Source organism: Anguilla anguilla, chromosome 8 (assembly GCF_013347855.1).
Source record: "Anguilla anguilla isolate fAngAng1 chromosome 8, fAngAng1.pri, whole genome shotgun sequence".
Lineage (NCBI taxonomy): Eukaryota > Metazoa > Chordata > Actinopteri > Anguilliformes > Anguillidae > Anguilla > Anguilla anguilla.
This window is the reverse complement of record NC_049208.1, coordinates 37,568,151-37,581,329: the sequence shown is the minus strand read 5'-3', so window position 1 is coordinate 37,581,329 and position 13,179 is coordinate 37,568,151. Positions and strand designations below refer to the sequence as shown.

At 36.8% G+C, this 13,179-nt stretch overlaps 1 protein-coding gene across 2 annotated transcripts in view; it reads right to left on the bottom strand.

The window, feature by feature from the left end:
• Positions 1-2,012: 2,012 nt before the first annotated feature.
• The window catches only part of khdrbs3 (KH domain containing, RNA binding, signal transduction associated 3), a 103,638-nt gene continuing 92,471 nt past the window's right edge, over positions 2,013-13,179 (bottom strand). The window contains exons 9-10 of one of the 2 annotated variants that reach the window (XM_035428432.1): positions 6,125-6,183; positions 2,013-3,135 (exon numbers count right to left, since the gene is read on the bottom strand). In XM_035428432.1, coding sequence (XP_035284323.1) covers positions 3,041-3,135; positions 6,125-6,183 — 154 coding nt within the window. In that variant the 3' untranslated portion in view covers positions 2,013-3,040. The remainder of the gene's footprint in view (positions 3,136-6,124; positions 6,184-13,179) is intronic. The other variant, XM_035428433.1, reaches the window with a different exon arrangement.

The following is a 13,179-nucleotide window of genomic DNA, read 5'->3' as shown; positions in this document are numbered from 1 at the left end:
CTTAAAAGTGAGAATGAGTTCAAAACTGACCATAACCACTGTCACACATTATGGCCAATATTTGTAAAGGACAAATGTCCGAGTGAGCAAAAGCCCGAATCTAGATGTCTAGAGGGGTAGAAATGTAGCCTGGCTTTCTCCTGAACATCTAGATGTTTAGATGTTTAGGTAAAAACCCGGCTACGCTTAGTTGAAAAGTGAAAGTTTTCTAGCCGACTAGGACATAGTCAGGCTATGTCCAGCTAAAACCTGAGCTAAATTGGGGCTAACCTGAGCGAGCCTCGACTGTTTTTGGTCAAAACATCTCTCAACCCAGATTTACACCCCTCTATATGGCTAGATTTGGGCTTTTGCTTGCTGGGGTTGACTGTGTTTGATCAGAACACACCCACAACAGCTCTCTTCTTACTGGACCATGAAAATGTGGCAAGAGCACAGCTTAACGTGAGGGCAATATTGTACATGAGAATGTTTTTGAAAGATATTTGCCTGGCTATTAGATTGGTTAAATTATTACATATAAAGTAAAAGTAGGTACTTAGTATGCCATGACATTCGTTTTTTGTTGTTGTTGTTGTACATGTAAGACATACCTTATAATCGGTATTGACGAGCAGTGGGGCATTTCAGTTCTGGAGGCATCTCTGCAGATCCTTCAATACAAAAGCAGTATAATTTAATATTAACCACAACAGCCATGACATAAACAACAGCAGCAACTGCTAGATTGTAACAGCTGACAATATAAAATACATTCTATTTCAGCATAGTTAAGGAGACATTTGCATTCAAACAACTACATTTTACCTATATCTGATAAAGTAGCAAACATTAGAATATATATATATATATATATATATATATATATATATATATATAGCGGCTATTTATGATTCTTTTTACAGTTTTAAAGAATTCAACTCATACAAGCATTACCTCTCTAGCTCCTTTTTATGGTTCATACATATACATTTTAGCAAATTTTAGAAGAAAAGTAAAAGTTTTTAAGAAAGGGAAAAAGATCTGTATTATTAAGCTACTTTGCTTTTAATGTTTAAGAACTGGTTTATGTCAAACTATATTAAGGGTGATTAAAATGGTTACGTGGTTATTTACCTTGTGGAATGGAAGCCCTTTCTAAACAGCTAGTGGCATCCTCTTTCTGGTGATGTCACCGTCATTTAGATTCTCTTTAGAGAGCACGGGTGGGCTTGTTTATGGACTGGGGAGGTCTCACATGACCAAAGGGGGAGGGGAGAAACAGAAAGAACAAAAACAACACCAAAAACCGCAACTCAAGTGTACTACTGGAAAAACCCATTATCGACATAAAGAAGTGCAGTCATTACAATTATTGTAATAATATGTACTTTTGCTTATTTTCATAAGCAATGATTTTGTAAATACAAATTTCTTCTATTTGTATAACTATGCCAAGAGCAACCTTTGTACATGAGCGTACATGAATATTATAGATTATGAACAGTGTAGAATAGTTTAAGCACAAAACAGAATCTTTTTGTATCACATAAAATCTTACACATCTTACATTAGCCAATATAGTATATTGTCAACACTGAGCCAAGAGTATACCAAGAGTGGCTTAATACCCAGCTGCATCAAATTTGCACTTTTGAAGCCTAAGAACATCTTCATCAAGCCCTGACCTTACTTAGATTATACTTTATAACAAGAAAAAAAGAGCTACAAAAAGCTCTTTTTTATTTTTTATTTATTTTCAAAAGTCAGTTTTACATTGTCAGAAAGTTTTACTTTTAACTTAAGTAAGGTTAGTATAAGTTTTTTTTTTTGTGTGTGTGGGGAAGTGGCAGGGGGGAGGTGGTGGTGGGGGTTCAAATTTGAATTTGAACTGGAGAATGTTTAAGCACTTTTTAAATTGTACATTTATATTTTCCTGAGAATCTAACAAGCACAATGAACAGAAAAAAGTTATTAAGTGGAGATGTAAATTCTCCAGTTTTAACATCTTGCATGAAATAACAATAGCAGAATTTAACAATCCTAACTTTATTGGTACTTTTTGTTTGTTAGTTTAGATTATCACAAGTTTAAATATCCACAACATACAATTATGGTATACAATTATCTCAAACACATTGATTCCTTTCAAAAAGTTTATTTAGCATCACCCAAGAGGAAAATATTAAAGGGCTTACATAAGCTTATGATTTGAATATTAACAATACATACTACTTCTATCATCAGATATGAATTATTTTCTTACTGTTTTCTTCCATTTTCCTAGAAATGGTGAAGCACAGAAATGTGCTAAATGCCAAGTTACCAGATATAATGATTTCAGATGATGCAATGGCAACCTTGACCTATGACTAAAATTAAAGGAGTTGAGCATAAAACAACCACCACTTTCAGCAATCTTCTCAATGCATTTAGAGCCACAGATTACTTAATGAAATGGACATAGTGATTAAACATGGGATCGGGTATATCAAAGCAAGCTCAAACTATGGCAAAGTAAAACTGTTTTCAATGTTTACACAACATGCTTCTATAAGCCCTTTAATGCTAAAGAATCTTTAGTTACAAAAAAGGGAGGATAAAACTATCTGCATCATGATTTTCTTTCTTTGTTTTGTCAAGGTAGATTTACAAGGGACACAGTTACCAACCACCCTTCAGAAATAGTCTCTACTGTACGTTACCCAAGCCCTCTACCCATCAAAAGAATTTTAAATGTAAAACTAAATAATGAACATTTTAAAGAAATAAAAGCCTCCAGTAAAAAATGTCTGGCTCAGTGGTTTTGAATACTAAGTCATGAGGAAAAGATAGATTACCTAGTTTACAGACTTTTGGTTCTCCTGTAGATGGTGTCATTACATGTTATTGGAATCTTCCATGGTTTGCACCACTATGCTTAAATCAACACTACAACCACATCAAGGTCTTTGTCCAGTTCATCTTTTTGCTTCCACTTGGCTTTTTGTAACTAAAACAGAGGGATTGTCCATAGAAAATCCATTACTTGGAACAACATAGAACATTTTGTATAAATAGTTCAGTATCTGGAGTATGGCTGTTCCCTGTACACTCCCTTTGTCGTTCTTGCTGGTGGTGCTTTGTGACGCTTGTTAGTCCACTCTTCTTGGCCTGCTGGGAAAAGAACACACGTGTGAAGGAACGTAGGGGGAAAATGCGGTTTTGCCCTCAGCATTTTTCATTGTTGTTTTGAAACATACTCATTAAGCATTCCCAAGAAAGCTGATGTAAGTTTCTGTTGCAAAGTATATTCTTGTATGGCTGGCTTCCCCCTCTCATGTCGTACATCCCCCAAATTATTGCAAGTTGAAGTTCAAACAGAAAGTTAACCAAGCAGCTGCTCCTTCACCTGGGAAGACACATTTATATAATTGAAATGCAACATCAAACAGTTCTTGAAAAGAGACTGCTTAGTGTCTCCTGGCGAAAGGTCACAATCACCATTAGCAAAAATCAACGTTCGTTCAACCTCATCACTGTCAATGCGCAAGTGCCTCCATTGATTGCTTCTTTTGTCTGATCTTCTGCCAGAACGGGCTCAACCCCAGAGCTAAGAACATCATCGGGGGCACGAACATCTGTTTCTCTGGACATGTTGGCTGTTGTCAGCCTTTAACCAATACCTTTTTTTAATTAGATGTGTCAAGCTTTCACTAACTGTCACTTTAAAGAAAGGCTTGAGCAAGGTAACCTTGTGTTTTAGAATCATGGATGTACATCAGCATTCATTAGACAATGGGTCACCTTTGAAATGTTCAGAAGGCTTCCTTGACTTTCCACCAGTAATCTTATCTTGTACTGCTTGTGGTGAATATGTAAGACTGTTTATATATCTTGTAAAAAGCACTAATAATGTTATATGCCAATTCAGACATATATTGACATTCAAGGCATTTCTATGATGCACTGGCAATTTCTGTCTTCGTGCACTTTAGCTGAATACGTGGACATTTACCTGTATTTGTAATTATAAAATATGTTTTGAGGTGTTTCTGGGCGTGGCACTCTTTTCTGTGTGGGGAATGGTGGGTGTGGCTACAGAGCCTGTGGTTTGAGATCAGGGCTGCGTCCCAAATCACTCCCTATTCCCTATATAGTGCACTATTTTTGGCATCAGCCATTTTGTAGTGTGTCCCATCTGAGAAACAAAATTGTAGCACACTATATAGTGAACTACTTCTGCCTCACAATCCACTACAAAATGTAGGGTACAAGCTATGTACACTATCCGGAAGAACAACATCCCATAATACACTGCGGTAGGGCTTTACGGTTTTTGATGGCGGTTGGAAAAAGCAAGCAGTAGCTACTTCCATAAATGCAAGTTGTCCATAGCTATGTCAAATCATGAATTATATTTGCATATTCGACACAAAAAATTTTCGTTTGAGTGCCAAGTGTAACGTTAACGGTTTTTCTCCGAGAGCTGCTTGCTAGCTAAGAAGCTAGCTAATCTCGGTAGCAGTGCACCTCAAGCAAAACGTCATTTTTGGTCCCTGTTAAAATATTTTTGAACAGTATATTACTATACATTTGGTCGATTCCAATATTAATTCATATTTAACCGAGAATTTCATATATACACGTAAAGATTGGGTTAAAAAAATATTTTATCAGGGACCAAAGACAACGCCGCTTTCTCGGCACATCAATAACGAACGCAATTTCTGTTATTGTGCGACAGATATTCAAAAGATAGCAGCGGCGCAAGGTGATGACAACAATGTCCCAAAGCAAACGTTTGTTTTGCCGCTCACTCCCTATGTAGTGTGCTACGTATTTCCCACTATATAGGGAATTGTGAATGAGTGAACAAGTGAGTCATTTGGGACGCAGCCAATTTCAGTGTCTGTTACTAGCCAGCTAGCTGCTGCAATGGGGGAGGCGAAGAAGGCCAGACAGCTACAGCGAAGCAAAAAGACAAGCTGAGCCGACGTGCCTTGTCCTGGGCTGGTAATACTATGAGCTGAATTATTTAGTATCAGTCATGAGAAAACATTGGTCATGTAAAGCTTAATCTTACACAAAGTGTACAGCGTTCATTGCCCACTGAACATACCAGTGTCTTTAAGCCTTTTTTCAAAAATGTAGAATTCAATGATAGCATCATCCCTTCACTGACATTTTTTTACAGTTATTAGTTCAAGATTCATTCAGTCAGTTCACCATGTGCAATCATAGGTTTCATAATAGAATCAGCGCTGAACCTCTACAGGATTACACTTTCCAAACTCATTCTGTTACAGTTTTTATTCAGCAATACTGGTTCGATTAAATCTCACCTAGATACACTGGCCTATATTTACATCAACAAATTAATTATTGCTAGAAAGCAAAGACTAGCAAAAATAGAAAAGAGATTTTCAATATCTCACGCAAACAGCCTCTTCTCTACCTCCATACATGAATTGCTGTTTCATGTACCTATTTTGTCTCATTTACTTGTATTCTGAGGTTTTATCTGCTTAAACCAATGAATGTAAAATAGACAGAATCCATAACCATTATTAATTCAACCTTCATGAACACTGATCATCAAAACTGCATGGCGTTATTTTCAACCTCCATACCTGCGCATAATTTAGAACTGTGTGTGTCCTGAACTAGAAATACCAAATGAATTTCCACCACCAAAATGGAAAACAACAGCGCTGTTGCTACATTACGGAGTCACACCATGAAGAATGACCTTGCCGCCTGAGTCAAGAGTGTGAAGGTGAAGAATTGAGGATAGAATGGATTATATTGCCACGTGAATAAAGAGCATCCATAGATCAGAAAGGAGAAGATGGATCCGTTAGACTAAGCCCCACAAAGACACCTTCACCTTCACCAGCATTCATGAATTATTCAAACAAAACAATGGTTAACACGGTAAACACAATGTTGCTCATGTCAAATGATAGGGTGCAGACAAGCGAAACACTGACTGCAATAGCATTATGATTACAAAGCGACGCTAGCACTGGGAAAAGAGCGGACAGTGTGATGGTACTGCCAATAGGAACACTGCTGAATCAAAAAGCAAATCCGTGCGAAACAATCGAGTTGAGTCCCTGTGCAAAAGAAATGTGTATTTGGCGAAGCAGACCTCTAAACTCACCGTATGAATCATACGAATCCTCGCTTATGTCATGTCCATATTCATAATAATCACTTGAGCTGTGGAGGAAAAGAAAGAAACATACTTAGATCATCATTTTATTTTAAATAACATTATTAAATAACAATAATATTACATACAATGCGGCCATAAAAGTAATGATACAGACAACTTTGACATAATGCTTATAACATTGCTCTACAGTACTTTGATGATTTGCATAAGATAATGTAGGCAGACAGTTAGACACAATTACCTTAAAGAGTAATTACACCCTAAATCAGTTTTTTTTTTAGCTGTAAACATGTTTGTATGCCTACTTTATGAAACATTTAAGTACATGCACTCATTTCAACATTCTGAAATTATACCATTAGGCAGAAAATAATAAATAATAATGACAGAAAACATCTGGCTCAACTCCACTCACAATGTCCATGTACCTTTTTGCAGGTACCTCTACGTCATATAAATGTCAATCAAGATATCCAGCTTGAAAATTGTCGCCACCCACAAATTTGTCCATTTACTTTTTAATATGACAAAACACTGCCAGCACCTGATGGCTAGATTGGTTTCGGCCCAACGTTTTCAAAGTGGAGAAACATGGTGGCCTGTTTAGTAAACTTTCTCATATTCCACCTAAACAGTCAACTAAAATATGTTTCTGAAAACATTTGAGTTGACAAATAGGCCATGTACTTGCTGAGTCTGGATTCATAATTGATCTGCAATGCTTAGTTTGACAATTTTACTCGGGTTACATGAGCCAGGCACAGCTACGCAGTACAAATGAATCTGCTTTGTGTATACCTTACGCAAATGAGATGGACACACCTGCTCCACCCACCCCAGGAAGCATTTTTCATAATTTTGTAGTAGGCGGAGCCAGGCTATAACAGTGAGTGCTATTACTCTTTAATGCAGCACATCTATAAACAAACCTCAGTTTAGCAAACTTTTCACCATTTGTTACATTATTAGTAGTTACTTCTTTTGTGAGTGAAAAAGGAAGCAAACATTTTTTAGTTTATATTTAAACTGACTCCCAGATTGCATCATCTACCTCCAAAGCCCCCAACCCACTCCACCCCCATTTCAGTAAATGAGGAGAGCAGAAGACAGAGGAGCATGTGCAGTGATTGTATGATATACCAGCACCATGTTAGAGCATGGCAGCGATACCAGAGTATAACATTCTGAGACAGGAGTTGTGTGACTTGTGTTATGAATTGTAACTGATGACTCTGGCTATGGGGCCAGATCTCAGGGGCAATAAAGGCTGAGTTTAGTAGCCTCAGTAATAATAAAGGAGCCTTGTACACACAATAATAAAGCTGCATTTAACTGCCATTATAATCATAGTAATAAAGTAGCATCTTAATCACCACGTATACAAAATTATAAAGTAGCATTTAATTGACACAATACCCACAATAATAAATTTGCTTTTGAATCACAGTATACCTACAATAATAAAATAAAATTTCGACTAGCACTATGTACGTAATAAAGCAGCAGTTAGATCACTGGATACTTGTGATAAAGAAGCCTCAATACCTTCTGATGGGTGTTTCCTGCCCAGAAATATATGAGAAGGCAGTTAGATGTGAGGGATGACAGCGTTTATCAGAAACAAAAGGGGCCATCCCACATTTTTTGGTTCCCAGGTCCCTGGTGGTTTTCTGACAAAACAATCCAGTGCTGGCATCGTTCAGCATTACTGCTATCATTCAAACCAGAGTGGTAATTTATCGTAAGACTGTCATCAAGCCCACACAGCCTATTGCAGCTGAGACCACTTCCTTTACCTGTCAATCTTTCGTTTGACAGGAATGTGTTTTTCTCTCCCCCAACCCCCCTCTCCCCCCTCCTCGCTCTTTCTTTTTCTCACCTCGAGAAAAAGGAAATGGCCAACAGTAGCCTGCAGGTGCTGATACTTTCTTTCCAATTTAGTTACTCTTCATAATGGCATCATAGAAATCACAAAGCATAGCCTGTAATCAGTGGTCTGACACTCTAAATTAGTGTAGGGACTGTGGTACATGGAAAAAAAAGGTTGGATAAAGCAAAAAAAAAAAAAAAGGAAAAAAAGAGAAAGAAATCCAGGACAAAAGCACAAAAAGGTTAAAACTAAATATTGCTTTCTGACAGCACCATTCTCTGACAGCATATTACTCTAACTGGAAACGACAGGACAAAATACTCAAAATCAAATAGTAATCAATCAAGCATTGCTTAACACCACTTTGTTCCTTTATGAACAGTGCTCTTAATTTGTACGTTGATACTGGTGTCATGTCCGCATGGAGAAGCTGCCATTGTTATTCTGAATGTAGTTTCCAATCATCTCACAGCAGAGTATTTTTTATTAGGCCTGCTGCTGATCTTAATAAACCTGTCTATGATACAACTCATCCACGCGGATGACGAAGATCAGACAACTCGCACACAAGATGATCTAGGTGAACTCCGCCACATCTGACTAGACAAAAGCTAATTACACTGGAATGCTTTCCTGGCTCTAACTATAATAATACTAATAAACACACACACACACACACACACACACACACACATATATATAAGGCCATGATGAATAATCACATCCTGTATTACCATTGTGGAAATCTGTCCTGTTCGACTTAGTTAATCAGTTGGAAAGTCACTAACAGCAGTGTGATGCAATTTAATGTTGTTCTCATTGATCATCATTGGCACCATGTAATCACTAATATTTAAGGTGATGCTACTTTTATAGGTTGCTGCAAGGCTCTAAACTCCCTTTAAAATGATGTAATTATGTTTCCTTTACTTTTATATGCTTAAATGCCTGCGGCCTATTTACAGTAATTCTGGCTATTTTGTTCTGTACCTGTATTAGTGTTGTTCTTGTTGCTGTTGAGATGAGGATTTAATGTGCCACTTTATATAACATTGTTGGTATTGAATATGAATAACTGACAAGTACTTGCAAAATTAATAATTATAGACATACATGAAAACAATAAAATAATACTCCTTAGCAATATGAATATTATTATTCTAAGCACTACAGAGTTGAAATCACTGACAATGAGGGAATACAGGATTGCAGAGAGACCTGACAACAGTTCTCTGATTGCGAGAGCCTGTCAGCTCCTTATTCTTGCGCAGAGAGGGGGGAGGAGCTCTAATGCTGTTAGAAAGTTCTCATTTCTGTTGTGACAGTTTGTCAATATACCCATGGTGCTCCTCACCTGCTGCCTTCTGTGCTCAATTACCATAGTCAGTGACTCCTTAGGAGCCTCCCGAATCCTGATGAAATGAACCATTAAAAAGTGCTCTTTAGTTTCCTATAGACATACGGCTGCAGTTAAAATGGCTGAATGAAAAGTTAGAATTTTATGGAAAACAAAGCCAATGGACAGTTCAGGTGACATGACATTTCAGATAAATAAATTAAAAACAAACGTGTTCTTGTATTTTGCTTATTTAAATTGAATTTTAATTACAAACATGGCTCCATTACCTTTCCTCAACAGCTAATTCTGCTTCTAGAACAAACAATGGGCAATGAGCTATTCAGAAAAAAAGAGAAAAGAAAAAATACAAGCTTTCGAAAATACAATATTAAATTAACAGTAAATTAGCTTCCATTGTTTCGAGACAAACAAAACAAAAGGAACCTAACAACCAAAGCTGATGTCTGATGTGTGCTACTGTTGCTCCATTACTTACTGCTACAGTTGTGTGTTAACCTAGCATGAAATGGGACAGACAGTGCTTTTGAAATCCCAACAGAAGCATGTCACACCTGCAGAAGTGCCCAGACTTCTTAAATAGGTCAGCCTCTGACTGGACGTTCATTACCACTTCACAGCTCCCTGTCTCCCGTCTTTCTCCAAAGACAAAGCAAACAACAATCCTTTTAAACAACTGGCCTTGAGAAATAAACACTAGACCCATTTAGATAACCTTGTCTAGGCAATCAGGAATTTGATTAGGAAACCCACTTCCCTAAGCATGTTAACTCTCGGAAGCATCTGTCATCGCTATGAATGGCTGGTCTTAAGTACCTTTGTTGTCATCCCGGTACTATTAAACAGATGGCAGTGTTAAATCTGAATGATGTACTACATGTCCCTGCTGGACTTTGTTTTCTTATACTGTCATTACTCTTCAAATCCTCTGTGATAAATCTTCCGAAGCTGAGGGAACATTAAGAAAGGTTGCAGAGACCTGCGCGCCCGATTTATCGTTAGCGTCCTTACTTCGCTCCGTTCCCGAGCGCTCTGAGGACACATCCGCAGCAGTTTAAAGCTGTGGCATACATCAGGATTACCACATTTCCTCTTATGTTGCACCTCAGGGGATTTGTTTAACTTTCACCAGTTTTTTATTGTTTAAAGGTTATTTATATATTGTATTCTCTTTGTATTTCTAGATTGTCCTACATATGAGCCAATTAATATTTTTGTCGAGGGCTGCACTGAAGTGTACGACCAGGAAACATCTGAATGTCAGGTGAAGAAAATTGACCTATACACCCACGATACAAAAATAACTGGAGAAGGTTGTTGTACAACAGAAGCAAGAAAAAGCACATAAATGCAAATTAAGCCATCTGTGAGGTGCTCAGTCAGTTTTTTTGATTGGAGGGGCCAGTCTATTATGTGATGCTCCCTACTATGATGTCACAAGAAGGGAGAGTAAAAATAGGTTCAAGTTATATATAATGTGATAAAATAAAGGATAAAATCAGTAGAGTATTACCAATATTACTGCTTTTCTGGAGAGTTTTATTCCTGGACAATTCCATGTTATCAAATACATAGATATATGAATAGGTATTCAAGGTGCACATGTCTCCAAGGATCAAACCTCAAGCTATTGAGTAAGATAAGTCAGTTCACACTTTGTATTGTAAGTGAATGGGAAAATTGAAGGTATAGAATTCTATGACAGTGATTTAGATTTGACAGCCATTATCAATTTAACATTTTCATATGTAGATAAAATATTTACATGTAAAACGAAAACATGCGATTGGCTTGATGTGATGTGAATTAAAATTTTCTAATTGAAAAGAAGTCACGCGGAATTTGCATCTTCACTTTTTAGAATTCTAAAACTACAATTTTCATGTGAGAAACCAACACGTGACTTCAAATAGTATTGGTTACTTTTTTCCACTCTAATCTTGTAAGTTTAATTATTTTTTAGTTAATGTGTACTTTTGACATGTTGGATTTTCACATGTGGTTTTTGAACATGGGTTTTTTTTCCATAAAGGAGTACAGTGAGGCAAATATATACATATATACACCGCAGACACATAAAACTGTCATAAATATCTTCTGTATGATTTGTTTTTCCCCAAACCTAATCTGAATGCAATGTGTACCTCTCTTTAATTTAAGGAATATAAGTGCATGTAGCACTGTGAAAAGGCTGATCATTCATTTAAATTGAGAACTTATAGTTCAAAGTCAGAGGTATATTTTTGATAGAAATATTAGTCAGGCTACAGTCTGACAAAATTGACTACAATCATTTGGAAACATATGGAAATTGTCTTTGGGAAAAGGCCAGATTTTATAATAAGAAATGCCTATGAGATTTTTCCCCAGTTTCTCTATAATTGCCTTTTATTCCAGGTAGAATTCAATCCTCACACTACCAAATGAAAATTCTACAATATTTTGAGTTTAATTTATAATAAAAAAGTAAAAATAAATGGTTCTTTCTGAAAATTATATATATATATATTCTTTTTGCAAATTAGTTTTGGAAGTAATGAAGTAATTTATTTAAATAAGATACATTATTAAAACAAATATTCAAAGTGAAACGCTTGTTTGTACAGGCGGCGGGAAAGACTCACATTAAAAATGAGTGCTATTATATAGCATTTAATTTCCACAGAAACAGTAAATAAATAAACAAATAAATACATTTTCTGCAGCAGAGGCATATTCAAAATTAATAAATAAGAGAGGTGAATGTCACAGTACAAATAAAAATGAAAGTTTCTGAAACTTTCAAAAATTAACTGTGATTGACAGTACAATCACTCTTCTGTCATTAACTGACTATGCATGGAAAAAAAGTCCATATGAAGAGACACATCCTTTTATATTGACATCATTGGTCACAACGGACAAGTACCCTTATGCCTTCTGAGAAAGATTTGGAAATATTTCTTCAGCTGTGTCCTATAATTCACCCAGTGACAGTGCAGTACCATTTCTTCTGAAATAAACCTGTAATTGCCTAACTCTGATCTACACTTCTCCCCAAAACCCGGAATTAAGTTTAGTGAGGGGATTTTCATATTAAGTCTGCACACTTCCTCGGAATCAAAAATCCTGACAGCTTTAAGAAACTTAGCCAGAGCTGAAACAATTCTGTTAGGAAGAGTGGTTCAGAATTCCTCCAAGGCAATGTGACAGTCTGTTCAACACTTAGAAGTAACATTTAAAGTAGGTCTTTTTTAAAACCAGTTTTACCCACAGGTATATTAAATATACTTTCATTCTCTTACTAGAGTCATTATGATAGGGTATGCACAGTTGTTTGACCTATTCCACATGCGAACGCGTATTACATCTGTGCCTCGAACATAGGCATGCTGGAAACTGGTTGTCACGGCCAAGCAGGCGAAGAGCAAAGGGGCATGGAGCAGGGGGTGGGTGCGACTCACGGTCTCATGGCTGTCAAAATGAAATAATACACTGATCATGACACGCTGTGAGCGTCAGCCCATGGACGACCTCTTGTGTGTCTTGCAGGAGAGAGATTCACCTGTCATCCTCTCTGCATGTCTCTGAGACTTATCTCTATCTCATAATGAAACAAGAAAGAAACTTTACATCCTCTCCAGCATACTCTCAAGTATAAATTCTGACCTCAACCATCAGTTATATTCTTGTTCTCTTAGGATAATCATCCATGAGACAGTGACCTTTTTTTAGTCTAACGCCTAACGAATTAGTCTGATGGTTTTTCTTTCTTTCATAGAAAGTAAATTGTTCTGGTTATGGCTCAATGTGTGCAATAGTGCGACACAATTG